This window comes from Drosophila biarmipes, chromosome 2L (genome assembly GCF_025231255.1).
Source record: "Drosophila biarmipes strain raj3 chromosome 2L, RU_DBia_V1.1, whole genome shotgun sequence".
NCBI lineage: Eukaryota > Metazoa > Arthropoda > Insecta > Diptera > Drosophilidae > Drosophila > Drosophila biarmipes.
The window spans coordinates 6,031,250-6,058,141 of record NC_066612.1 but is presented as its reverse complement, the minus strand read 5'-3'; the positions used below and the strand labels follow the sequence as shown (position 1 = coordinate 6,058,141).

At 44.0% G+C, this 26,892-nt stretch overlaps 2 protein-coding genes across 5 annotated transcripts; both read left to right on the top strand.

The window, feature by feature from the left end:
- The first annotated feature begins 42 nt into the window (after positions 1 to 42).
- LOC108027850 (FHIP family protein GE18198) lies at positions 43 to 5,776 on the top strand. Of its 4 annotated transcripts, none has more exons than XM_017099445.3 (7): positions 43 to 458; positions 629 to 1,496; positions 1,749 to 2,145; positions 2,454 to 3,453; positions 3,522 to 4,082; positions 4,525 to 4,563; positions 4,827 to 5,776. In XM_017099445.3, exons 2-7 carry the CDS (start codon positions 823 to 825, stop codon positions 5,276 to 5,278), a joined length of 3,123 nt encoding a protein of 1,040 aa, XP_016954934.1. In that variant the 5' UTR covers positions 43 to 458; positions 629 to 822; the 3' UTR covers positions 5,279 to 5,776. The 4 variants fall into 4 exon arrangements, with proteins under 4 accessions (XP_016954934.1, XP_016954933.1, XP_016954936.1 ...); XM_017099444.3 differs by having other exon boundaries at positions 2,430 to 3,453; XM_017099447.3 differs by lacking the exon at positions 4,525 to 4,563.
- A 198-nt stretch (positions 5,777 to 5,974) lies between these two features.
- Positions 5,975 to 25,984, top strand: LOC108027901 (uncharacterized). Its single transcript, XM_017099520.3, has 4 exons — positions 5,975 to 6,684; positions 23,272 to 24,527; positions 24,596 to 24,841; positions 24,906 to 25,984. The coding sequence occupies exons 2-4, from the start codon at positions 23,385 to 23,387 to the stop codon at positions 25,416 to 25,418; spliced, it is 1,902 nt and encodes a 633-aa protein (XP_016955009.3). The 5' UTR covers positions 5,975 to 6,684; positions 23,272 to 23,384; the 3' UTR covers positions 25,419 to 25,984.
- The last annotated feature ends 908 nt before the right edge of the window (positions 25,985 to 26,892 follow it).

Here is a 26,892-nt window from a genome sequence, read left to right as displayed (position 1 = left end):
ATCGTCTCTGATATACAAGATAGATCGATATTTTGTGCAGGTTTTTGCACATCTCTAACTTTCTATTTCCGTGCAGATAATTGTAAATATTTACGCAGAACTGCACTCGAAAACGCACGAAAATAGTGAAAAATGAGGTAATAGAGTGTGGGTCGGACTGCCTCCCCCCTGTTCACAGCAAAAGTAGCGCCACATGCGCGAAACTCGAGCTGCAAGGACGCGAATCGAATCCGCAAAACTGCGGAAGTGTTGGTACCAAGTACGAGTGCGAGCACTTAAATGTATTTGTAATTGTAATTGCCCAAGTGAAGTGCCAAAAAAAGCGCTGCAAGTGCTGCAGGCGTCAGAGCCCACATAATTAGGGCGCCACACAGTGATAATGGGCGTGGCGAGACGACGATGCATGGAGAGCGGAAAGCAGCCACGACGATGACGACGATCCAAGCCAAATTCATCAGGTGAGCAACCACCAGCAGCAGCAACAACAATGCGTGCCTAAAAAGGTGGTATGTATGTGTGGGCTGTAGGTGTGTGCGCTTAAGTATGTCACGGCGTGCACTTGTTGTTCTTGTTGCTAAATCAAACAATAAATCGCAAATACCCAGCTAACCTGCGTTTTCTTTTGCAGCCTCTAAATATTTACAAAACAAGCCACTTTGAAATACTCAACTCACCACACACAGAAGAGCACAAAAACGAGATAGCAAAGTACCAGCAATCTATGCCAAACAGAACGCACACGGAGCAGCAGTTATCAGCGGACCAGAGGCACTAAAAGCCACCGAATCGCACATACACACATCGCCCACCATTCCGAAAGCGATGTGGCTGCGCCAGAGCAGCGGCGGGGGCGTTGCCTCCGCCGGACACGGCGGCCCACTGCGGCAGCGTCCCATCGACGCCGCCACGGACTGCGACCCGCGTGCCTGCTACGACAGCTTCTGCAAGCACTGGCAGCAGGCCTTCGAGATCATCCAGCACAGCGCTCCGCCCTCGCACGACGACGTCCTGGGCGTCGTGTCCCATTTGGACTACATGGTCACCCTGCTGCTCGTGGAACTCCATCACTGCAACAAGGTCTCGCTGCCGGCGGCCGAGGCCAGTGGTCCGCCCGCTGCTCCCTGCTTGGAATTCCTGCTTAGTGAGAATCTGCTGGACAAGCTGTACGAGTGGGCCTGCACCACGGGACGCTATGCCAACGCTGTGCGGCTGGAGCAGCTAAAGCTGTACGAACTGCTCGTCAGCCACTCGCGACACCAGCTGCTCTGCCATGAGCCTTTCCTCCGACCCCTGCTCAAGATACTGGCCTCCAGCCAGGGCGAGATCTTTCCCCCGGATCTCGAAAAGCGCCTTGTTATCCTGCTGAACCAGCTGTGCGTGGTTCTCATGCAGAATGTCCACCTGCTGGACCTCTTCTTCTTCTCCGCCCAGACGCAAGTCCAGGAGCAGATATTAAATGGCAATGTGGCGCAGCCCAAGAGTGGAACAACAACCAAGTGAGCAAAAAAAGAAATTTCTTAAAATGCCTAATGAAGCTTCTAAAACTCTAAATTAAATTACAAAGTATGATAGCGTTGAATTAATATTTGTACTATGATTCATCAACCAAAATAGCGACAACAGCTTGATAAGGCAGGGCTAAAAAAAAGTTGACCTTGTAATAGTACACTCATAAATGGTGACGGCATTAAACTGGCGGCAATTGTCTTGTGTGGCTGACATTATTTATTGATTTCTTGTACTTGCAGTTTCATCATCTTTTCGCTGCTCATCCCCTACGTGCATCGCGAAGGTAGTCTAGGCCACCAGGCCCGCGATGCCCTGCTCCTGTGCATGGCGCTCTCGCAAAAGAACTCCAACATTGGCACCTACATAGCCCAGTACTCCTCGATCTGCCCGCTGCTGGTGACCGGCCTGGGCGGTCTCTACTCACGTCTGCCCAACAGCATCGAGATCAGCTCCATTGACTGGCACCGGATCACGCCGGACGATGTGACAGAGATCCCAGAGTTGACGCTCTTCATGAACGCCCTCGAGTTCTGCAATGCCGTGGTGCAGGTGGCCCACGAGATGATCAAGCAACAGCTGCTGGACTTCATGTACCAGGGCTTTATTGTGCCCGTGCTGGGACCGGCGATCCTTCAGGTGAGTGCCGTCCAAGCTTTTGTCTCGTCTCGGTCTCCCTTCGTAAAAATTTGTCTTCGATGCATTTCTGTGGTGTTGGTTGCAAGCGAATCATTATGTCCTGTACTACGTCTATTATTTATTCACATATACGATCTTTATTTGAAGCTCTGTCAGCTCTTAGAGATCTGCACCGCCTTCAGCTTTCCGTTTCTTGTGTGTTTTTTGTACCTTTTCCTCCCCCGTAGCTAACCACACACACACCTCGAAATCTCGAAACAACTTTTTGCGCTCCATTTTCGCAGACACTGAAGGGCAAACATTTTCAGACGAACATCGACTCGCAAATCTCGGCCATGTCGTACCTTGACCTCATCCTGCGCTCCATCACCGAACCCGGACTGCTGAGGGCCTTCGTTCGCTTTCTGCTCGACACGGAGAAGTTTGACGGAGAACGGATACTGGACGCTCTGGTCGAGCGCTTGAACTCACCCGATGCCAATCTCTGCATGGTCACGATGGCTTTGTTTGACACCTTGCTGGGACTGCACTGCGAGGATCTGATGCTGGAGCTGCTGCTCAAGTTCATGCTGCCCGGCAAGCATGTGCCCATCTCACATCGCCACAAGATCAACAAGATCGATCCGTATTTGAACAGCAGTGAGTTCTTCCTGGACCTCTCGCCCGATGTGATGAAGCGGGCCAGGGATCTGGCCAGGCCCAAGAGTATCCACGAGCCGGTGATAAGCGATCTAACGCCGCTGCCCAGTCTTCCCTCGCCGGTGATGAGCAAGACGATTGGAGCCAACTGGAACTACTACGGAGTGCACTCGGGTGACAGTCTGTATGCGAATATACAGGCGTACCTCTTCGAGGCCCACTGGCGAATCGCCCAGTGCCAAAGGGACTGCCTGAAGTGGGCGAACAGCTACCGCTACCAAAAGTGGCCACGCCAAGGCCAGGGCCGAGTTCACGCCCACGCCCTGGAACTGGCCAGGCAGTTCTTCAGCGAGTTCGGAGGAGGAGCTGTTGTCGCCAGCGAGTCGGGCGAGAAACAGCTGGATAGCTTGCAATCAATTGGCGAGTCTAGCGGCTATGAGTCCTTCAAGTGGCGACCGGCGGACGAGGAGAGCGAGGCTACGGATACAACTCTGGCCACTACAGCCAGCGAGGCAGATTTGGAGCACAACAACAGTAGCATTAGCAGCGTGCTAGGTGGAACCGGCAAGCGAGAGGCCTGGCGCGTATCGCACAACAACCGCAATGAGCTACTACTGACGGATCTGGATTTCTCGGAAGATTTGTTTGCGCAGGGCACTGTAAGCTTGGGTAAGTATTGAAAGAGTAAAAGACTGTATTGGAATAATATAACGGATACTGTAACACACTCCTTCTAGGTCCCTTTTTGAATGCCATCTGGGGCAAACTGCAAACCTTCACGAGCAACTCGCTGTACGTCAATCTTCACCTGACCGGGCTGATCACTCGCTTGGCCTGGTATCCCCTGCCGTTGATTCACTCGCTGCTGCTGCGCTCGGACATCGCCATCACCTCGGATACGCCCTCGTTCCACCAGGTGCTGCGGATTCTGAAGCAACAGATTGATGCCGAGCTGCCAGTGACGGAGGATTCACTGGAGATCATCGATGTGGCGCGCTCGTCACTCATTGATCGGGAGTTTCGTTTGGCAAACGCCCGGAAGGGCAACGAGGGTTCGCCAATGCATCACAGCCAACAGCAACAGTTGGCAACCAATTCCGGCCAGCAGCAGGGACAACTGCGGTCTGCCTACGCGACCCTTTCGGCTGCCACGCCCGTGCAGGCCACACCCACCAGCGCCTATGATCCTTTCAAGCGCAGCGATAACAAGAGGCGCAGCATAAGCAAATCCATCACCAGCATGTTCAGCAGGAAATCCGCCTCCTCTTCGTCGTCAGCGCCGCCAAACGGCTCATCCGGTGAGTAGTTGCAGCAGAAACTAGTTTCCGCCACACTTTTGCACAACTTCTATATTTCTAAAAAAGAAAAACCAAGCAAACAAAATAGAAATCACCAACAGTTTACAAATCTGCAGCGTTGGATGTTGGAAGAAAGTTGGTTTTGGGTCGAAATATACACACATCACTCACAAGAACACTTTTACACAAACTTTGAGCCCTGCATTAGTGCCTGAATTTGTCATTCATAAGAAAGAAACATCAAAAATCATTAAAACATTTGAATTTTATTGATGTAGAATAGTTTTGTGACTCTACATATCACGAAAAGGTCTCATTCAGGGCTGAATTGGTTCACACACATCTCTCTGTAAAATGCCCACAGGCATCGTTTATAATACATTAATTTCTTTTATTTCTTTATTTTTTTTATTGAAACGAAAAAAATGCAAACAAATCTTAGCTTCATCTGGCTTATCACAAATTTACGCATTCTTCACCGGTAAATATTTCACGCTTGATAAAAGTATATAAAGATTTAAATTAAAACTAACCCAGGCATAGTTTGTTAAAATTAGTACGTAGTCTCGTTGTCTCTGTAGAGCTTTGTACATTGTGCTTTCCCACTAAACCAAAAATGTAGTTTAAAGTAGAGTATATTGAACATTTGTGGAATTCCATTTATGAGTTATTGTTGCTGTTACAATTAACCCAAAAACATGAGTAACACCATGAGCTTGAACTAACACCGCTTGAAAATTTTAGGAGCTGCGTCGAATCTTGTGGGCAGCAATGCCAGTGCCGAGGGAAGAGGCTTTCCACAGGGACAAACAGTCGGCGGGACATGCGAGACCAGCTTGAGTACGCAACCAACATTGGGAACATCACGCCCAGGAGCCACGACGACGTCGTCGGCAGCCTCTGGGAGCAACAGCAGCATCGGCGGATCCACTCAGACCCTCTCCGCCCAGTCGAACACCACAACCCATTCGTCGAGCACACTGCACGGCCTAGATGGAGGTCCCTCCACAGGTGGTTTCAACTCCGAACCAGTGTCCCTCGACTCGGTGGCCTCGATGGGAATCATCGCCAGCACGAGTGGCACCGAGCGATCCCGGGACTTGGCCCTATGCGCCGTGCTGATGGATGAGTGGCTCAAGGAGCTGGCGGCCATTGCCCAGGAGCAGAGCGTTGTGCTGGTGCAGACGTCCTTATGATCGCTTGGAACGGATGTCATCTTGTGTATACATATTTTACGGATTTGTTGCCCCTTGTTTGTTTTTAACCAACTACTCTTACGAAATTATTTCTTTTTACCTGTTAAATTATCGATATTTATATTTTAAACAACCCCTTTTTAACGAACAATGCCGCAATGTTGAACAGATTTACAGATTAATGCACACAGACTCAACGACAAGAGAACACTCAAAAAAGCGTTAAACAAGCTAGAATTTAGGTTTAAAGTTGTAAGAGGACTGGGAGGGTGGATATTAAGTGTTCAGATGTAAACAATATTCTAATTAACAGCCGTATGCAAGATTTACAACCTTTTTAGAGAGAATTATATTACACACATACCATGTATACATATGTATTTTTGCAATATATTTTATGCTTTTATGTACATACATATGCAAGATCAAATTACACGAGTTCTGTAAAGCCAACTTGAAAGTATTAAATTGGTCCAAGTAAATGCACAGCCAACGAAATTGTTGTTTTTGAATTTTAAAAATCTTCGATTCCATGTGCGGTATATACCCAAATGGTGAGTGTCTCCGCTAGCTCAGCCAAGACAACCTGCTGGAAATTTATATTTTGGTATATTTGTAGAAATGGTATATTTCTTACAGACTGACGGTATAATGGAGCGTTAATTCCGCGGTCCTACAGTTTCAGTCACAAAACTACGATCGTTGTGATCGCTCGACGTTTAAAAAACATATAACCGCAGATCGCCGGTACAAGTATAGTCTTTTACTTGTTTTTTGTACAGAAATCGTATAAATTATGTTAATGTTTTCACCAGCGTAATTTTAAAATATTCGCGTCGGTTATCGAAAATCCCTCCTATTTTTAAAACCAATTTATTAATGTTTTTTAACTTGATTCCAATGGTTCCACCAAATGTAAAGAACACCGGCTCAAACCGCCTTTTTCGGGCTTCAACGATGCGAAAATAGTTCGCGAAAACGCAGCAGGCGACGCGTCTTTTGGGCTCTTGAAAAGGGCATGAAAACTCGAAAACTGGAGCCAATAAAAGATACATACAAGAAAAATAAGCGAGTGCGCGAATTCGACTGCGTGTGCGCTGCGAGTGTGTCTGTGCAAAGCCAGAAAAACGCAGAAAATCAAACCAACAAACAAATAAAACTAGTGTGAAGCATAATTTGCGCTGTTTAAACAATTAGCCGCAAAACAAACGCCGGAATCCAGTGCCCCGTGAGGCTGTCTGCCTGAGTGTGTGTGTGTGTATCTGTATCCCTGGAATGCGCAGTCGCGCATGCGCAAATATTTGTGATTTGTTTTGAAAGGAGAGAAGGAGCAGAGGCGAGGGAGAGAGACAGAGGCATCGGATTGGATTGGAATACAAAACACATCTCCTGGCATTCGCGAAAAGGTGAGTTTTGCTGTCAGATTGGCAACAGCAATTGCAGTTGCCCTGGCCAAAGTTGCCATTTTCCCTGCCCACGTTTCTCCACACGCGAAAAAATAAGATACAAATGTATCTTTCCATGAGATAACTGATACTAAAGCATTATTTTCAAGGCTTAAAACTATGAACAACTAAGATTGTAAACTGAATTTTTTTTATTTCAAGTTTACCACGCGTAAAAAAAAGATACAAATGTATCTTTTCATAAGATAACTGATATTAAATCTTTTCTGAAGGGGTACAACCTTGAAAATTTAAATTACATTTATTTTTAACCCAAAAATAAATGCAGGACATCGGTTTCACCAAATTGACAGGGTTTCGAATGGTAGAAATGCTGGAAGATAGAGGTTACATTTTAAGTAACTCAAAGAAAGGTGTGTTTTATAAAGAATACCTGAAATCAATCACTTTTCTGCGTGTATCAAGCCCACGTCACTTCACTCTCCTAAAGATCCCTGGGCTCGGCCCACTCGAAATTAACTCATTGCCCCCTCTTTTTTCCCTTCGATCCCGAAAATTGCTCTATTCTCTTCGGTACGCCCACTTTGTCAGCGCTACGCCCACCTTGCCCATTTGTTCTTCCTACTTCTCTGTTGTCTCTGTTTCGGTTTGATGCTTTTCCTCTGGTTTTCCTGGCCCAACCGGAGGCGGGTTTTCCCTCCACTTATCGCTCGGACACTGCGACACTGCGGCCATAAAAGTCCGAGTAAAAATCAATTTTCAAAACAACTAGAAGCAGGACAAAGGAGAGGGATATCGGATCCGACGACAATAACATCAATTTTGAGGCATTTATATGCGCCAATAAATTCAACGTTCGGGGCGAGAGAAAGAGAGAGCCCGATGGTATCGCAGCGCAGGAAAAGCAACAAATAACAGCCAGAAAGATACACGACAACGCGCAACAATAAGACACAAGATCAAACAAAACCAGCAGCGAAAACCGACGGTGCAGCATCCATGTTGTTGTTGCTGGTGCTTTTGCTGTTGCTGTTGCTGTTGTAGCAGTTGCAGTTGCAGCAACAACGGCGGCAACAACAACTGCAGCAGCGCAACAGGTAAAAGCAGCGACGCCAGCATTTCGAAATGCCCCCGGCGGGTGCGAGGGAGATGGCCAGCGAACAACCTGTTACATCGCCCGCTGCCTGAAATATGTAAAGTCAATTTCGTGTATCGCATCGGAAAACTGTAACTAATGCCAAACATTAACCCATTAACGCGAAAACCAGAGAAATCGGCCAAAGAGCCAGACGAAAATGGGGTACCAGCCAAGCATAAATTTCACTAATTAGCAGTATATTACAATTTAAGTATGCAAGATCTTTTTAGGAACTTATTTCAGATCTTTAAACTTCTAAGTACTTTAAAAAAAGAAGTCATATTTAAGTGATAAATAAAATGTTTAGGCTTGTACTTAACCAAAGAAGTGTTGGGATCATAGGCCTTGCTTAATTTTTTAATAACTTGTAAGATAAGAAATGTCCTAACTTTCTATAACTTAGAATTAGTAATAATCTGAAAAGATTAGATTAAAAAGGGATTAAATACATTGGGTTATTTTTTAAAAATTATATTTTGATGGAAGCAGGGACTTGGGGATTTTTTAAACATTATTATTATTTTATAGATTGTTTATTTTATCTCGAGTTATATTGTTGTTCCCCAAGCAAACCAACTTTTTTATAACATTTTATAACTAAGCATCACATGACCTCTAATAAAAAATCCAAAAAATAATTTAAAATGTGGTTCAACATTTAATATTCAATAAAAAGGGTTCCATTTTTAGCTTTCTATCAGAGCTCGTGAATATTCCAACTCAGAACTCTACGGCTGAGCACAAGGAATGGTAGGCTCGTTGAAAATATTCACGAGAATTCCCTGGCCCGGACTGGCATCTTAATGGGTTAAGACCGAGCCCGCGGCCAACTGGGGCCAAGTTCGTTGTACGCGGCGGAAAATAAAAAGACAGCCCTGGCGAGTAAGAAATTTTTGTCAATGAAAGAAAACTTTCTTTTGGGCTTATCCACGCCAACATCTTTCTCTTTCCCACTCTTTCGTTTTCTTTCCTCCTCGCCGGCGATTTTGTTTTCTGTGTCGTCTTATTTTATATACCTACAGATTTTTCTTATTTAATTGGGCGGTTTTTTAGATTTACGCGCGCCTGCCGCCATCTGCAGTATCATCGGGCATTCTTTCGGATCTCTCGGATCTCCCCGGGGCTGTTCATGGTCCATTAAGACAATTTAGGCTGGCTTCTCTTTTCTTCCGGGAGTGGCTGGGGCGGCATGGGAGTGACTGCTGCGTGGGAAGCTGCGGGTTGAGTGTTTGTCATCTTGGGGCTGCCAAGTGCCAGTTTGATTGCCTCCCAGCCGAGCCGAGTCATCCAGCCATCGAGTGTCCAAGTTGCCGCAACAAGTGTCCCAGTTTGTGGCTCGGCTGGAAGCTGGCAGCTAAAAGCCAGCTACTCGTACTAGAACTAGTTTAAGTTTCCTGTCTCTGGAATCTCCTCCATAGAATCACATACTGGTGGGGCACAGACGCGGTGCGATTGCTAGGTAGGAGTGCGTTACTTAAAGTATGTCTATAAAAAACTGCAACGGTTATAAAAACTTGAATGGTTTCAAAATTAATGCTAGTCTCTAAATAACATACTTTTCATTCAATTATTTTTTTTTTGTTGAAAAATAAAAAAAATCAGGAATGGAACCTACAAAGGTTATTGGCAACTTTAAAATGCTTGTCTTCGGATAACCCACTATTTATTATGGTCCTAATCCCTAATTCGGAAGCATTGTTATAAAATTCTTTTTAATTTCAATATCACAGAATTTTTTTTTTTTATCTTCATGGGTAATAATTAGTTTCGATGGATTTTGTAGTTTTATTTTTAACACAATTCTAAAATTTCTAAAAAATCCCACATCAAAATCATTTAAGCTTTCTAAGTCTGAATAGTTTCTATTGAACTATTCTGCTGACCGCCACTGTGACTAGCTCGCGCTTTTCCTTTAAGCTCAGTTATGTTGACTGTGGCTGCCGTTTCAGCGGTCGCCGCACCCGCCAGCCCCCGAAACCCCCCTTTCGCGAGGCCTACTCCCCTGTTATTAACCGTTTGGCCACATTTTCTCACACAGAGAGCGCAAAAATGCTTCGCAGGCCACTCCGGCAATTGGCGCGCCTCTGGAAATGACAAACGGCCATGTGGCCACGAGCATGGGGCTCCTCCAAGGGGGCGTCTCGAGTGGAGCTGCACTAAATTACTGAAATCTACAAATATTCTAAGCGTTCGCCGGGAAAATTGATTCAGAATAACTGTATCAGAATGCTTAAAAAGAGGAAACGGCCCAGTCCAAGCTTGGGATGGTATAAATTCCTGAAATTATCAAAACGGGACCGGTTGAAAGTTATGATCAGTGATCTATAGATGGCCATATCGTGCTTGGAGCATGTAAATCAGATAAAGAAGCTCTCCAGCGATAATGATATATCTTGTTCGTATGGTCTATACATGATATTATCACTGATAAAGACCAAATGACATGCCATCTCCATATGGTATATCTATTATACCATCACTGATAAAAACTAATAATCAATAGTTAAAGTAAAAAAAACCTGAAAATAACTATTGAATATAAAGCCTATGCACTTTTGATCTACATTCTCATTTAATTGCTGGCCAAACGGGTTCCCCACATATCTTTGTAATAGGCAAACGATCCAATTCGACATAAATGTCGAAGGAATGTAAATGAGATCAGTCGATTGGAACTGCCATTAGATCATCAAGAGCCCGGAGTTTCTTTGCTCCAATTGACGTTCATTAGCCAGAGGCCTCCTTACTTTCCATTCGCTCTGCTTCTGGCCAAAACTGGCCAGCGTTCTCTCCTGTCTTTTGGCCAAAACAGCCTCACGTAACTGTAACTGATTTGACCTCCCATCACTTAGCTACCAAGAAAACCTCCTCCAAAAGCGTCGTTCTCCACTGCCGTCGCTGCCGTTTTGGCATTGTGAATGGTTATGGTTATGCTGGGGGATCGGTGATGGGGGATGGCGGATCCGCAGATCTCGGGTATCCGGGGCGGCATTGGGTCTGGTTTGATGCTCACTTGGCGTGGAGCGGCGGTGTGACCTCGACAACAAATTTCTATTGCATGCAATTCGGTGAATATCGCATGCACAAATGAACATTAACACTTGGCGGTCGCTCGCGAGATGGACAATAAAGAAACCACCAAAAACTTGTTTGCACAACAGAAAGCAATGACAACAGAGATATTGGTGGGTTAAGATAGCTAACAGATGGCGAAAAATAAATACCCTAGAAATGAAAATAGCATACAATACATCTTTTTAGATAGTAATACGATTTTAGGTATTACCTTCTTATTTAAGAATACAAATCGAATTGGCAGATACAGATATATTGTAATTCTCTTTAAAAATGATTTTACATTTTTGATAACAATTTGTACTACATCATTCTACTCAATAGCATACAATAGAAAGTATCTTTTAGATACAAATAAGATTTTCGTGACATTAGTTTGCTATAAAATTATCCAATCGAATTGCAATTGTTCCTAAAAATGATATTACATTTTGTATATATATTTATATTATATCTTTTAACTCAATAGCATAAAATAGTATTTATCTTTTAGATACAAACAAGATTTCAATTGCATTAGCTTCTTATCTAAAGTAAAAATAAAATAGAAGATCAAGATATATTGTAATTGTTCCTAAAACTGATATAAATATTTTATATACTTTTTTATTCCACCTTTTAACTCAATCAAGAATAAAATCATAAAGAGAAGTCGTATAAATTTGAAGTACATTGTAAGTGTGCAGTTTTGAAGTGCCGAAAGCTATTTGTTTTCAGAGCTGCGAAAACCTTTTACCAAAGCCTGGCCTACCCCTGCATTGGCCAGGGTATAAAACATCAAAAACGGCAGCCAGGGAGCCGAGCAACGAGGGAAAAAGTGCGCCTAGAAATTAGAAAGTACGCGGCGGTCCGGAGGAGAGGCTGTATCTGAAGCTGGGGCCAAGCCAAAGCTAAAGCCGGAGCCAAGCTGAAGCCAAAGCCATAGCCATGGCTATGTGAGTGTAACTCGATTTGTGACTGTCATAAATGGCGGAAATTGTGGGGCCCGAGACAAAGCGGGCATGGGGACCGAAAGACCGAGACCGAGGCCGAGGCTTTCTGGCTAGCTTTCTGCTTTCTACTGCCGGTCTTCAGCTGCGGCGTTTTCCGACTCCGACTCCGAGCTTCAAACTCCAAACTCCAAACCCCCAACTGCAGTCTGCAGTCTGCCGTCTCCGTTTTTCTTCTTGCTTGACTATAATTTGTGCCATCAGCATTTTGTTGTCGTTATCGTTAGCAAAGCGAGAGACCAGAAGACGCAGACTCGGGCAGAAGACTGCCAGAAGCCCGAAGACCGAGGCCAGAAGACTGAGCCCACAAGACAGGCGACGGCAATGAAGCGTACGTTTTGACATTTCTCCGGCTCCGCCGGCCTCTCTCTTTTGGCATGCTCTCCATAATTATCCGAGCGGAGAACGCGTTGCCACAATTTGGTCAGATTTTTTTATTAATTCCCACCTTGCGCTGCGGCCCCCCAACCCCTCGCTTTATGACTTATTCAATTCTCCGCCGCAGAACGACATTAAAACTGCCCCAGCCCCAAGCCCAATGCGAATACCCAGCCCAATCGACGGAAAAGCGGAGAACCGGCTCAAGTTCGCCTCGATCTGCGTTTATTATTACACTTAATGTGACTTGATTTATAAACAAGAGCAGCGGCAGAACACAGACTCCAGCGATGGACCGACTGGCCACCTCCTCCTCCAGGCCCTCTCTTCCAGCTGTTGCGAGGACGGGGACAGGCGATCGACATGCCTCAGTGGCCAAAAGGCACACTGGGCGAAATACGATCGGAGGCGATCTCGAATCATGATTGCTCAATATTGTGGGTACTGTCCTACTTGGTACTCCTAAGAAATAGGAAACTTATTATGAAGATTAGGTATTGACTTGTATTTAAAATGGAATACAAAATATTTATATTAATGGCATTTATTTTAAGGAATATCACCAAATATTCTTAGGATGTATTAAAAAAATATAAACTGATATTCATAAGGATAAGATAGCCTTTTTATTAAAATTCTATATGCTATATTATATTCGAAAATATAAAATATTGGTATTATCATTTTCGAAATATGGCTGATCGAACTTTTATATTGCTTTTATTGCATGTTCATATTTTAAAAGAGAGAGCATATTTTATTCTCCATATCAAGTTTACATTTACGAATTCTATGTTCATTTAATTAATAATTTATATTGATCTTGACTTGACTTGTTTTTTAAGGAATTTCTCATGTTTTATCATTTCATATTTTCTCCCTGTGTAGATGCAATATTGGTATTGGGTTACCCTGCCCAGTCGCCCATTCCCTGCTTCAGACTGCCTCCTTTCGACACCGCCGTATAGAGACTGTCTTTTAATTAGTTCATATATATGATGCGGAAAAGCTGCAACGCCATTTCTTCGGGTCTCCGCGGCGCGTAACACTTCCCTTTCCACTTTCCCTGTGGGCCAACCCACCGGCACCGATTCGGTTCCTTCCTGGCACTCGGCTCTTTCAATAAGTCGCTCGATCCGGAAGTTTGTGCGCGGCCAGACAAAAGAAGTGCTGCTCTAAGCGGCTTTTGTGCCCAGGAAAGGAAATAGAATGCCCACCGCGCCCCTTCCTTGCGGCCTGAGCAGAGATTCTCAGAGTCACTTTAATGGTTTCCGCTTTTTATGGCATTGGCCGGGCTTTGTGATTGGTAAAAAATTTATAGAAATTTAATTGGAGGGGTGGGGGGTTATTTGCTGTGGGCATTTATTGCGCACGTCGCTAATTGTTATTACCCCGGGTCGTCCGAGTTCCTCGTAGTTATGGCCCCTTCACGCTCCGATCTTATTTTCGTGGACGTTTCTGGTGGTAGGGGAGGTTAAAGCGTGCTAATGCTTACATAACGCTTTGTTTCGGGTTTCCTCTATTGTCTCCGCGCCGCCTTTGCACGTCTTTTGTACGTGAGGCAGGCCTAGTTTACCCATAGGTATGGCTTGAGGCGGGGCGAGAGAGTCGAGGACATTTTAGGGCCGTCATAAATTATTATTTCGGGTTCCGAAATCCCAGAGAATTCGAAAATGATGTATATTCCCTAGGCTCAATCCCAGTTTGATCCAGTTCCCTTCTTCTAGCTTAGGTTTATTACCTTTTTACGGCAGGGGAAAGTAAAATATGAGTTCGAATGATCTTCCATAAGTATAAATCACCTTAGGAAATTATCTGATTTTGGTATTTTGATAATATCTCCCGGTTAAACAGGGATAATTTGATCTAATTTGTGACCCTTTGGTTGTTTTGAAATCTATCTATAATACAATTTATTACAATAACCTCCTGAGATTTTATACATGACTTTATGAAGCACCTTTGACGTTGTAACCTAGCAATTCTAGGCTAGAATTTCATTTATCTATGTTATGCTATTGACCCCAAATTAATTTCCAGCTTTACAAAACATTCCTATAAGGCACCCACTCACTTTTGGTAACCTGTAATCTCCAAATATCACACCATATAGAGCACGCGCGCTGCGTTCTTTAAATCGAATTCAAACGCCCACGTTTACTCGAAATATTCGGGGAGTCTGAGTTATGGAAAGAGGTAGGGTGTTCTTTTAATAAAGCTATACAAAGGCGAAAAATCGAAAGTAGCCGCTCGGGTTTCGAAAGAATTTCAGCAGCCCCAGACTAATGAAATGCCCAAGACAACAAAAGAATTCGGGCATTAGCATACATGAATTAATTCTTCTCCGTTAATTTTGTAAGGTAAAAATGTGGGGTGGAGAGAGGCATGATGGAACAGAAATTGGAATTGAAGAAATGTTTAGTTTTGCCGATGAAGAATGTTTTCGGACCGCCTCCAGCCAGATGATAATTAAATATTTGTACATATGAACTTTACTGGGTTATGGGGTCAGCCCGAAAAGGGGGAAAAGCTAATGGAAAGAGGGGCAAGGCGGTGGCTCTTCTAAGCCCGGTTTGATCTTGGCTTTTTGTGTTTTTAGCTCTTGGCAGAACTCCGCTCAACTCACTCGATGGTGGCTTTAAGATTAATGTTTCTCCGTAAGCCGACTCTTGGAAATTTGCATATCTCAACAATTTGCGGCTTGTTGCTCGCTAATGTGGATGTTGTAACTTGCTTGTAGATAGCATCCCCTCCCGGGCTCTTCAGAGGGCGTGGTAATGAGTTCTCGCCGAAAGATTCTTGTTATGCGATAAATTCGAAAGTTACCGAAACCATTTTGGTCTTCATTTGTTAGCTCAGTTTTTGCCCGTTTCTGTTTCTGTTTCTGTTAATTTACATGCATAAATAATTTGCACAAAAGTGTTTGCCGTTGGCTGGGAGTTTCGCGCATGAAATGGCCAAGTTTATGGCTATCGACGGGCGGTCGAAGGCCCAAAGACTCAAAGACTCGAAGAGCCGGAGACTCAGAGGCTCGGAGACTCGTCTACCCGACTGTCGTAAAAATCAAATATGCGACGCAGACTTGACACAAATGATACCCATAAACCATAACGACGTGGAGCCGAGATATGGAAGTTGTATTCGCCCGATTGAGGGATTGGCGAGAGCTATGGTTTCTCGATTTGTGTTTTGTATTTGCCCAGGGAGTGGCTTTGATTTGGTGCCCATTCAGGCTCAGTTCGAGTCGCTTCGATTAGGCCCCACTTGAATAATTCATAGATAAGAGACCTCCGGAAGAGACCTCAAGAGGTTCATAAAATAATCTACATATTAATTTTGGTTGGCTTTTTGTTGTTTTCCATATTGTGTGCAGCACATAATTAACCAGATTAGTGGCTATTAGGCCCCCGGGGATCGGGTTCTACAAGAAGATGGAAGTTTAAGGGAGAAAGCAAGCCAAGTTCTGGAATTTATAGAGCGCTGAACCTATTAGCCATTTAATTAAATTATTTTGGAATCGGTTTTTAGATGGCTTCATTGCCTACAGTTTATTCAAGTCGAGAAAAGATTTTGCAGGGTAATTAAAACCTTTTTTTATTTTTATACCAATATTTATGATCTAGAAATGATAATGATATGATAATATGGCAATTTTTTAAAGATAAAAACATTTGTTGATTTTTATACAAAAATTCATGTTGTTTTGTAATATCTGGGTAATTTTCTTAAAGTTATAAATATTATTATGAATAATTTTCATGGATTGCTACAACAATCCCCCTTAGCCACAGACCTTTCCCTTCGAAGTGATGGCTTAATTATTCAAGTCAAGAAACGATTTTGCAGGGTAATTAAACCCTTTTTTTTTTTTATACCAATATTTATGATCCAGAAATGATATATGGCTACTTTTTAAAAATAAAAACATGTATTGATACAAAAATTCATGTTGTTTTGTAATATCTGGCTAATTTTCTTAAAGTTATAAATATTATTATGAATAATTTTCATGGATTGCTACAACAGTCCCCCTTAGCCACAGACCTTTCCCTTCGAAATCCCTTTCCAGAAGCCCTTTCTTTCCATTAACCAGCTGAAAATTATAATTCCCACAGCTGCTTATCGAGCTACTGCTCCAGTTTGGGGCTTTTCATTGGGAAAAGCCGCTGCATCTGTAATCAACTTAACCCCCTTCTGCCCCCATTTGTATTCCCAGCACCGACTTGACTTATCGCTTAACCTTCACTCAGTTACTGTACAGCCCAAACCTCTTTTGTTTTCCTGGCTTTGTTTTTACTCGTTAGCTTTTTGCATTGTTAAGTTCGGCTGTCTGGCCTACTGTGCTACACATGGTGTTTTTTCTCAGTTCCAAAATGAGAAAATGGAAAATACTCCTTTATGTGGGTGGCCTCTCCGCGGGCGATTGAAAATTAGACCCAAATCGCTTTTGATCTACAATCTCGTGGCGTATGCATTTAAGCGTATCCATTTCTAAGGCCCTGGCTCGAGTTGTTTTCCAAGAATTTCGGAGCCAGAGTGTCACGTGCAACATAATCGCCTTTCGATGGTTACAAATCTTCGCGAGACCAGAGTCCGTTGATAAATGGAACTTCAGGGCGCGAGGCGAGTTTGTGTCTTGAGTCTTTTGAATGGTGTTGCATGGGATCCTTTTGTGCTTGCGCTTCATTCATTCATTCATTTCATTCACGAACATTTTCGCTCCTCCGCCAAAGTTTCTTTTTGTCTGTATTTCTCCTCCGAGCTAAAGTCAGAGTCATCTGTTTGACTTAGCGTCGACGCTTGTCGTTTGTCATCCGATCCGAGCAGCGAAGGCGTTTGATATGTATTCCCCGGGTTTTCAGACGATCCGCGTTTGAAAAACGATAGTTGCACATATGGAGACGCGCTGGTTAGCTGGTACCACGCGTTTTCTGGTGCGTGCAATGCAAATCCGCATCCAAATCGAAAGCCAATGGAGCGTGCGGCCCCCAGAGGGAAACTCTCTGCGTTTCCCATATTCTTGGGTTTCCATGTGGGTGTGCAGGTTTGCCTGTCGCATTCGCCATGGACAGTGGATTGTGGGTGGCAATGCGGCATGTAGGTGAAGTGGCAAGCAAATGTATAGCCAAAGCTGGAAAGAGGGGCATTTCCTGCCATAAAACATGGCTAAACTGGAATAAGGTCGTTAATAAATTGAGTTTTGTACTTTATTCACCTAATATAGGGTTATTATGTGTACAAGTAATTGGTTTAGGTTCCCGGAGATACAGGAATGATAAATAATATATTAGATTCATAGAGGTAGGCTCTGATGGCTGTACCACTAGGGAACATTTGGCATGTTTAGGGGATTGAAAAAAGTTGGCATATGTGTACTTTATCGGGAGGGGATTACTTTTAAGGATGTAAAATGGATTCGGATTCATTTTTTTAGCTTAGTTTTTATATACAGTAGGATTTTTCTTGACATATTGTTGATGTTTATAAGCTTAACTCGGAAAATACATTTATGTGAGTATGATTTGGGTACAGTTGAAATAATAAGAAATTCGGCAATACGTACTTTTCTTAAACGCATTTTGAAATTTATTTAAATATTAAATATTACTTAAAGATTATAAAAATTAAAGAAATTATATTATATTGGCACGTTTTATTGGGGCTATGATTTAATGATTGCTCGAGTTCTGAGCAATAATTAACCGCTCTTTCCAGCAACTACCTGGCCTCATGGGCTATTTATTCGGTGTGGTCGCCATCCCTGCTCCGTCCTATTCCATTTCGAATCCATAAACATATTCCGCACAACCCAAGCCCGCAGAGCCTGTGCCTTTTCATTACCGACTTCATTGTCTGGGCGCGCGGTCAGCTTGTGGATTGTTGTTAAGTAAGTGTACTTAACCCACATGACTTGCGGTTTTCGCCTTTCTCAGTTTTCTCGGCCTGGGCAAAAGATTCGGTTTCTGGCCGTGGCTGTCATCACTCGAAAAGGCCAAAAAGCTGTCATTGCCTGCGATCGGGGCTTGTGGCCACAGTGCGTATGCGTGTGCACAGAGCTTTCTTAACCTTGAGTGACTTTGAGCGTTTCTCAACCAGCCATCCAATCCATCCACCCATCCATCCATCCATCTGTGTTTGCTTATTTCCCCCCTTTGGCTTTGCGTTTATTAACCAATTTTTTTCGCTGATTGCACTTTGGGTTTATTAAATTACGGCCTGCACGTGTGCGTGTTTTTTGCGTACTTGGCTCTACGCGCATTTCCTTAATTAAACACTTGTTTCACGGTTCGTTGGCCAATCGGCAGAAAAATATTTGTAAAATAATAAAGCAAAGATTGCAAAAAATTATGTTGATGAAGCTCATTTGCAGAAATAATGATCAAGCGGCAAAAAATGCGATTATTACTTAAAGATTATGTAAAAACGATCAACAGCAATTTTGTATGGCCAGCAACAGCTTATCAAGTTCGCTGAAAGTTGCTGCATCATTACATTTAAAGATATTTTTTACCAAAAATAATAATGAAAGGAAATTGATTTACTGAAAAGTATGTTTTTCATTGATTTTAATTTTTGGCAAATCATTTTTATTACTATTTATTTATATAATAATTTAGGTTTTCAGCGAATTGGATAAATTAATTTTTATTTGTGATTTTTACCTTAGACTTATAAACAGGGTCTTAACTTCCTTTGCATATCGAGCTACCAGTCTTATTCTCGACTTCTTGCGTGCAGCCTTCAGTTTAACCCTTGAAGATGTTTTCCATTAGCTTCCCCGTATCTGGCAGTTGCCATCTATAACAAATAAATTCATGGCTAGACCCATTAAAAACTTATTATGCTTTTTGTGTGTGTGCCACTCTTGTTTTATTGTCCATTGTGGAGTTGGGATCTGGCTGGAGGTTCCCAGTCCCTCAGCCGAAGAAGCCACCCACCAAGTTGTGGGAAAAGTAATTTTCATAATTTTGCACTCCGACACCTTCACCCCTGCCTCCTCCTCCTCCTTAAGAATCGGAAGCCCTTAACCATAATAACAAGTCGCCTCGGGCCTCGTCTCGTTGTGAATTCAGATTTACATAGAGATCTGGGCGAGATCTGTGAGTTGGAACCCCTTATTAAAATGGCACTAATTATGGCAATTTGTTATTGGCCAAGCCGAACTGAGGCCAACGCCCATGCCATTTCTAAGCCATCAACAAAGGCGGCCATTAACCATTGGCTTTTAGCTATTAGCCGGCTCAAAAGTTTATTAGCGAAAGGCACAGATCACGCATAAAATTATAAAAGGCAAAATAAAAGAGTAAATACTCGGGCGGTAAGTGCGTGGAATACACTCATCGCCGAAGGCCAAAACACGCTCTTACACACGCATATTGAAATTTGTACATTTTTATTTATTTTGTTTTATATTATTGTGCCCCTTGCCACTTTTGCCTCGCTTTCAGGTACCAGGTGATGATTTGCTATTTGCCGGAAAGCAAGGGGACTTAACCGGGGGTTAGGGAGGGAGCTCGGAAAAGGTTAAGTCGCAGTATGTGTACATGTGCTACAAATTGAAGGCTTTTTATGGGTGTACCCTTGCCGTAGGGGCTTACTTGTGTGCCCAAGAACTTGGGCTATAAATCAGGCGATTATAGATCTTCCCCTTCTAGCTAATAAGTATCTGATGGTTATAATTGCACAACATTTGCGGGTTAAATTAGGTGGTATTCAAATGTATTTTTAGTTGAAATTTAATACTAACTTTGGTATTTTTGAAAGAAATTGTGATTACTTATGGTATTATTATTATCAGACCTTTGGAACCTTTTAAAAATATCTGTTTTTTTGACGGAAAGTTAAACTAAAATTAGGCTTTTTATTGAAATTTTTTTAAAGTGGGTTTTAAATTGTAATTTTCCAAACGTTTCCTTGGTTTTAAACCCACCTTTAATTTAACTTTCAGTCTAGAAAACGGTCTTTAGAGTATTTCATGTTCTTCCACATCCACTTGCAATTTTTTTCACTCCTTCATCATTATGTGCTGCCCGCGAAGCTTTTCATTTGCTGTTTCCCCTTGTTTCTCATGGCCCCGGCCAAAAAAAGGGAGATTCGCTGGCCGCGAATGGATCTGGGGGGCAGTTGAGGGTTAAGTATTGGCATTTCCGACTGGGAGACCCAGACTCGTCTTCATTGAAATCGAGCTGAGAGACTCACAATCGGACTGGGTGCTGGAGACTGGGGACTCGGACGGGGCCTGGATCCCAGTTTCAACTTGCACACGGCATGGCAATCAAAGCCAGTAAATCTACACCAACAGCAACAATAGCCGGGCAACAGCAACAACAGCAACGAGAGCAATATTTGTGCTCATTAAGCGTAACTGACACACGAATTTTTTTGTTTCTTCTGTTTTTTGGAGGGTTTCTTCATTTCGCAAGTCGCCAAAAACTACGCCAACGGGACTGGGTTTTTTTTCGGGTAGAGTCTGTGACTCAAGATCTGGCCCCCCAGTCTCCATTCTTCCCTCTGGTCTTCCAAAAGAGAAGAGATGTTGCATTGGTTTTATACCCTTTATACAGGTTAGTCTCACTTTTCATCAATATTTCTGGTCCTAAAGCTAAGTGTTAGTCTTAATTCAAAAATAACTCTTAAAATTACTCCCATAAATTAGACACATCTAATGGATGGTAAAATATTCTTGTTTTGTATAAAAACCCATAATTAATTAAAAAAATCTCATGGGAAGGTGTGTAAAAGTATGCAGAAGAAGAGGAAATATAATGTTGCCTGCTTTCAGGCACCCTAATAAGTGTTTTTAAACCCCACTTAAATTTGTTTTTTATTTTTTCTCTAAAAAAGGGTATGCAGATCTTCACCTCCCCGACATTATTCCGTCCCTTTTTCGCATTGCATTTTCGTTTTGCTTTTGGCCAATTTCAGCCCCCCAAACGGGCAGAGAGCGATTGCTATTATTTTGAGGTAATTCGATGATTTACAACTGTTGCCGTGTTTTGTAAGTTTTCTTTTCAGAATGCCACAGATCCCACTGGCTGTCCAAGCGATCGGGTCTCTGGGTGCAACAATGAAGGGCCCAACCTCGACCAGGCCCTCGCCACATTCTTTTGATATTTTCGCAACGTTTCCCCCAGACTCTTATTGTTTTTTTCTGTTCTTTTTTTCCTTTTGCTGGTTGGTTTCTTCTGTAATTCCTCCATACCCCAAAGATCTCAATGAGTTTGGTGCCTTGGAAGGTGGAAGTGGATGTGGTCGCCCTTTGTAAATTCTTTCGCGGGCATCTTACATTTCACACCTGTTGTCATTTCTCTCCCCCTGATGGGATGTTTATGTTCAGAAAGGGGAAGTCCTCGGCCATTTGGCGGGCCGGTTGACAGCTTAAATAGCTGGAAAAGGGGAAAACTCCCTCAGATCTATGGCATATGTCAGCTGTAACTTATATGCAGATGTTCGCTTTGCTGAATTTAAATAAAATTGATTACTAACCATTTAGTCTGGGGCAATAAACTCGGCCCTAAGAGTTTATTACGACTTCAAGGGCAAAGTGGAGGTATAACTAAGGTCTGATTTCTTATCTTCATGTTAGGCTTAGCTCAAAAATCTAATAACATTTCTTAGTTTATCAAATAGTTTTATGATGAAGGTGATTCTGACTGAAATCTTAATATATCTTCAATGATAACTAGGAAGTAGATGATCTCTATAGATTCTGGTGTTTTCATGATCAACAGAAAGCTTAAAGGCTTTAAAGATTATAAAAAACAGTTTTAATAAAATTGTATAATATTTTTTTTGGTGTTGCATTATAAAAATAAGTACCCAAAAACATATTTTTGGCAAATCGCTGTGATGCAACAGTAATCTAGTCATTATTAGCAATTGCCCTTCCAAATTACCATAATCATGTCAAGCCCCGAACTCTGCAACATTTCAATTTCCCTGCCCCAGAGAGCTGTCATCCATCAAAGCATGAACAATTTCACTTTCCAGATATAAGTGCGGTGATATGCGATTCAGTGCACCGGGCCTGGCTTTCGGTTTCCAAACCAGAAGCGGAAGCCTCCGTTTAGTCGACGCACATCTGGTGATTAGACGCTTCAGCGCCAACCCATCCGATCCCGGCCAGAAAGGCAAGACCAACGACAAATTCCCTTCGCAACACAGAGGGAAAAAATGAGCTTGAACTTTTTAAAATAAAAGTAAAATGAGGAAGGAATTTAAATCCCGTTTTTGAAATTACTTTAAATGGGTGCCTAAAAGTAGGCAGACAATAAATGACAGTCCTTTTTCTGAACGATTTCTTTGACCCTTGAGCTTAGGATATGTCTTTGCATACGCTAAAACTCCTTCAATTAGATTTTTAAGTGATTTAGAAACCCTAAACTTACCAGGATTTTAATTTATTTCAAATCATAATAATTTATAACCTTTAATCTTAAAGTATTTAAGAAAATATTATAACTAAATCACCAGAAGTTCTTTAAATACTATTTTAAAACGAATAAACATAAATCTATCCAAGATTGCCCTTGCTTACCTCACTATTTAGAATATGCTAATCTCTTAACATTTGTAAAAAAATAAGAGATTAGCATTTCCTGAATAGTGAGCTAAGTGGGGGCATTTTCTCTCTGTGTGCTGGTGACATTTTGGCGACGCTTCGTTGCATTTTGTTGAGCACTCCATGGAGAGGACGTGGACGTCGATGTGTGCCCGCCTCATGTGGCATGTCGTGGCTCCGACTCCGTCTCCATCTCGGTCTCCACCTCCAACCCAGTTCCAGCTCCATCTCCAGTGGTGCGATAAATGCTCATTTCACTTTCCATCAGCGTCTCGCGGCAGTCTAATGGAGGTTTAATTATGCTGCGCTGGCGGCATGCCCTCGACTGTCGCATAAATTACACCGAGCAATGCCTTGATTTATTGTTTGCCCATAGATTTTTTTCCACTTAAGATTTTTGCTAATGCCCTGCCCATTTTTTGTGTGTGTGTTTCGTTATCTTGCAGTGACTTGACAATATGACTCCGAGGTCGTAGACTCCGGGAAATCAAGGAGAGGGACGACCAAGAGGCAGGGAAACACCGAAACGACACAAGGCAAACAAGGAACCAACACGAAAATGTCCGGCAATCAACAGCAGCAGCAACAACAACAGCAGAAGTCATTAACTAACAACACGACAGCAGCAGCAACCACAAACGGAGCAACCACTTTGGGCCATAATTTGATAAAAATAAATAGCGTTGACAAAGTAATAGGCAAAACCCAGGCGGCGACGCAGGCAATTAACAAACTACAGCAGCAGCAGCAGCAGCAACAACAGCAACAGCAACATATCCACCAGCAACGCTCTTTGCTACCAGCAACAGGAGGAGCAGCGGCAGCGACTTCTAATCCCCACCAGCCACACTCAACGCAGCAACAAAGCGGAACGCCAGCGGCGCAGTCGCCGGCCCAAAAGCAGCAGCAGCAGCAACCACATCAATTGCAGACGGTGGCCACGATACATCAGCCGCACTCCACGCAGCAACAGCAACAGCAGCAAGCACTGACTTCCCGCCTGCCCATCCAGCAGCAATCCGCTAAAGAATTGCCCCATCTAGCTGCCCAGCAGCCAACGCAGCAGCGGCGCAGCTTCCACTACCAGTTGCAACACCAGCAGCAGCAGCAGCAGCAGCAGCAGCAGCAGCAACATCAGCAGCAATCTCTGCGCAGCCCGCAGCTAAAGGCGCCGGCACCCGCCCACTCCATTCCGCCTAGGTACCAGCCACCTCCTCAGCCGGCCAGCGGAATCCTCAAGCCGCACTTGCCCCTCAAGTATCCGCCGGATATACCCCAGCTATCTAGCATCTACATACCCGACTCCATCAAGCAGCAGCAACAGCAACAGCAGCAGCAGCAGCAGTCGCGTTACCTGTCCCACCAGCCGGGAGCGAAGGATATGCTGAAGTTTGTGCGCAAGCCGGACCAGGAACACCCATCGCCCAATGCCTCGGTCACGTCCAGCGGCACAGGAATCCCCACTGCCAATGGCGGTGGCCGCTTGACCGCCGAGCAGAACCGCCAGCTGCAGTCGCTGGTCAACGAGCTGCGCGCCCTGAAGGAGCAGAACCAGCGCCTGCTGGACGACAACCAGGAACTGAGGGATCTGTGCTGCTTCCTGGACGACGACAGGCAGAAGGGTCGCAAGCTGGCCAGGGAGTGGCAGAGATTCGGGCGCTACACGGCCAGCGTGATGCGCCAGGAGGTGGCCGCCTACCAGGTGGGTTTCGCCCTTTAACCCATCTCCAAGCTCCTAAGAACTAATACCTATTAATCCTAATCCTCTAGAACAAGCTACGTCAGCTGGATGATAAGCAGCAGGAGCTCATCACCGACAACCTGGAGCTGAAGGAGCTGTGCCTGTACTTGGACGAGGAGCGCGCCCATGTGGCGGCCAATGCGCTGTGCGCCGGCTGCGGAGCCGCCACCAGGAATGCGCTGCGGGATGATGGCGATGGCTCCAGCTCCAGCACGAATGCGGATGAGACCATCACCGCGTTGAGGAACTATGCCGAGCAGCGGCAAATACCGCAGGTGAGATTAATGGCTTAACCATTTGTAAGAAGCTTTTGCTAAAAGGGACTTTTATTCTCGACAGGATCTACGTCATGCCCACACCCTGAACGACCAGACGCTTCAGTATGTGCGCTCGCTGGAGCGAAGGATCCAGCAGCTGGAGGAGGAGCGCACCACGCCCACCGCCCACCTGCAGCAGCCGACTACGCCCACGCCGCAGGCAACGCCCACGCCAACGCCCACATCCTCTGCAGCCACACCAGCCAAATCAGCAGCAGCACCATCGCCCCACCAGCAGCTGCAGCAGCAGCAAACGCAGCAGCAACAGCAGGAGATCGTGGCCGCTGCAGCAGCAGCAGCGGCGGCTATCCAACTTCCAGAGCCGATTGCCGGTCGCCCGGAGGCGGTGGTCCGTGCCCTCCAGGTGCTGGAGGTGCGGGAGCAGCTGGAGCGCGATCGACTGGGCAATCTGGCCGGCAGCGCCCTGGACCAGATGGACGATGGCGAGAAGGCGCTGGTGCGCGAGATGTGCAACGTGGTGTGGCGCAAGCTGGAGGGCAGTCCACATGGACCCGCGGCCCTGGAGCCGCTCTAAGCTGGCCGAGGTTATCCAACCCAAACACCGGGCTAACACCTAGACCATACTGTTTAAAGCTAACTTATGCCGTAATATTTAACCCTAAACATTGTACAAAGCTCAAACCACAACCTTAGCATTAAGCCACCGCTAAAGGCGAGAGAATACTCAAAAAATATTTGGGATGCTCCGGCAGTCGGTACGCAGACAAGGAGCAATAAATTGTCCATCTATGGGAATTGTTTTATCATCCAGAGGAGACTCGGCTTCAAGTCCAGCTTTAACCGGTCTTAAAGCTGGAAGATTTGGCTGCGAGTCCACAATACGACCTGTTAAGCTTCGATGACTCCGCAAAATCAAATAATCAACGCGATTGTTGTTTATTTTCGATTTGGACCAACTTTCTTGGGATCACTCTTTTTAATTAGTTTGTAACTCTGGCGATCGGCTGCCGGAGCTGGCTCACAACTATTTTTGTACTTATTATAAACTTTGACTGTTATTTTTGAATGCCAAGAGGAAAACTACTATCATGAAAAATTTGCTAACTCGAAATACAATGCAACAGATGTTTCCACAGTTAATGGTGGGTTTTTGAATGTTTGGCTGGGGGATGCTACATGTAGAACGCTGATTCACTGTTACACATCCGAAGTGTAGTAAATCTAAGAGCATTACACGCTTTCTACGCTCGGCTGGACCTTACATGATCATGACCGCCTTCTCGCTTACATATGCTAGTGGTTTTTGGATGCGAGACAAACGTAAATTACCACAGAGCTGTTTAACCTGATTCTCCGCGGCCAATTTGCCCATATCGCACTCATTCAGCAAGATCGCAAGAAACTGCACGAAGTGCCGGCCAACCCACTTTTGGCCGTTCTGGTTTTCCCGCTTCCCCTGCTCAGCGGCTAGTTCATGCTTTATCCATCAGGGGTTTCGGTTCGGTCGCTGGTCTCTGGGGATTCCAGGCGCGAACATGTGAGTCTTAACATCTCTGTCATTAAATATGCAACCTTTCATGGTTTTGCTTTCATTGTTTTCCCTTTTCCGTTGGCCTAAACGGATAAGAATCGGTTGAAAGGCGTGTGAAAATATTTGGGGCGTTAAAAGAGGCGCGAGATACGATGAAGGTGTGGATTGCATACATTTAAATAATGCATATTATTTTACTTGGATTTTACAAGAGAAGAAACAAAAATTACAAAACACTATTTATTGAAAAGTTCCTGATTTTTCTACAGAAGCAGATATCAATTGAAAAAGAGCCTAAAACTATGCAGTAAAAAGCGAAGGGGGTCATACTTTTAAAATTAAAATATACTGCTGCATACTTTTAGACACATTTTTAAGTGATTTTTTAAATCATCGTATATTCTTCGGAAAATTAGCTATAATTATTAGTTATGTCAAATATGTGTTGGCATTTTCTGCCTCTGTAGACATCTAAGAAGTACGCTCTTCATACTTGACCCACTTTTAAAGGCGCCCA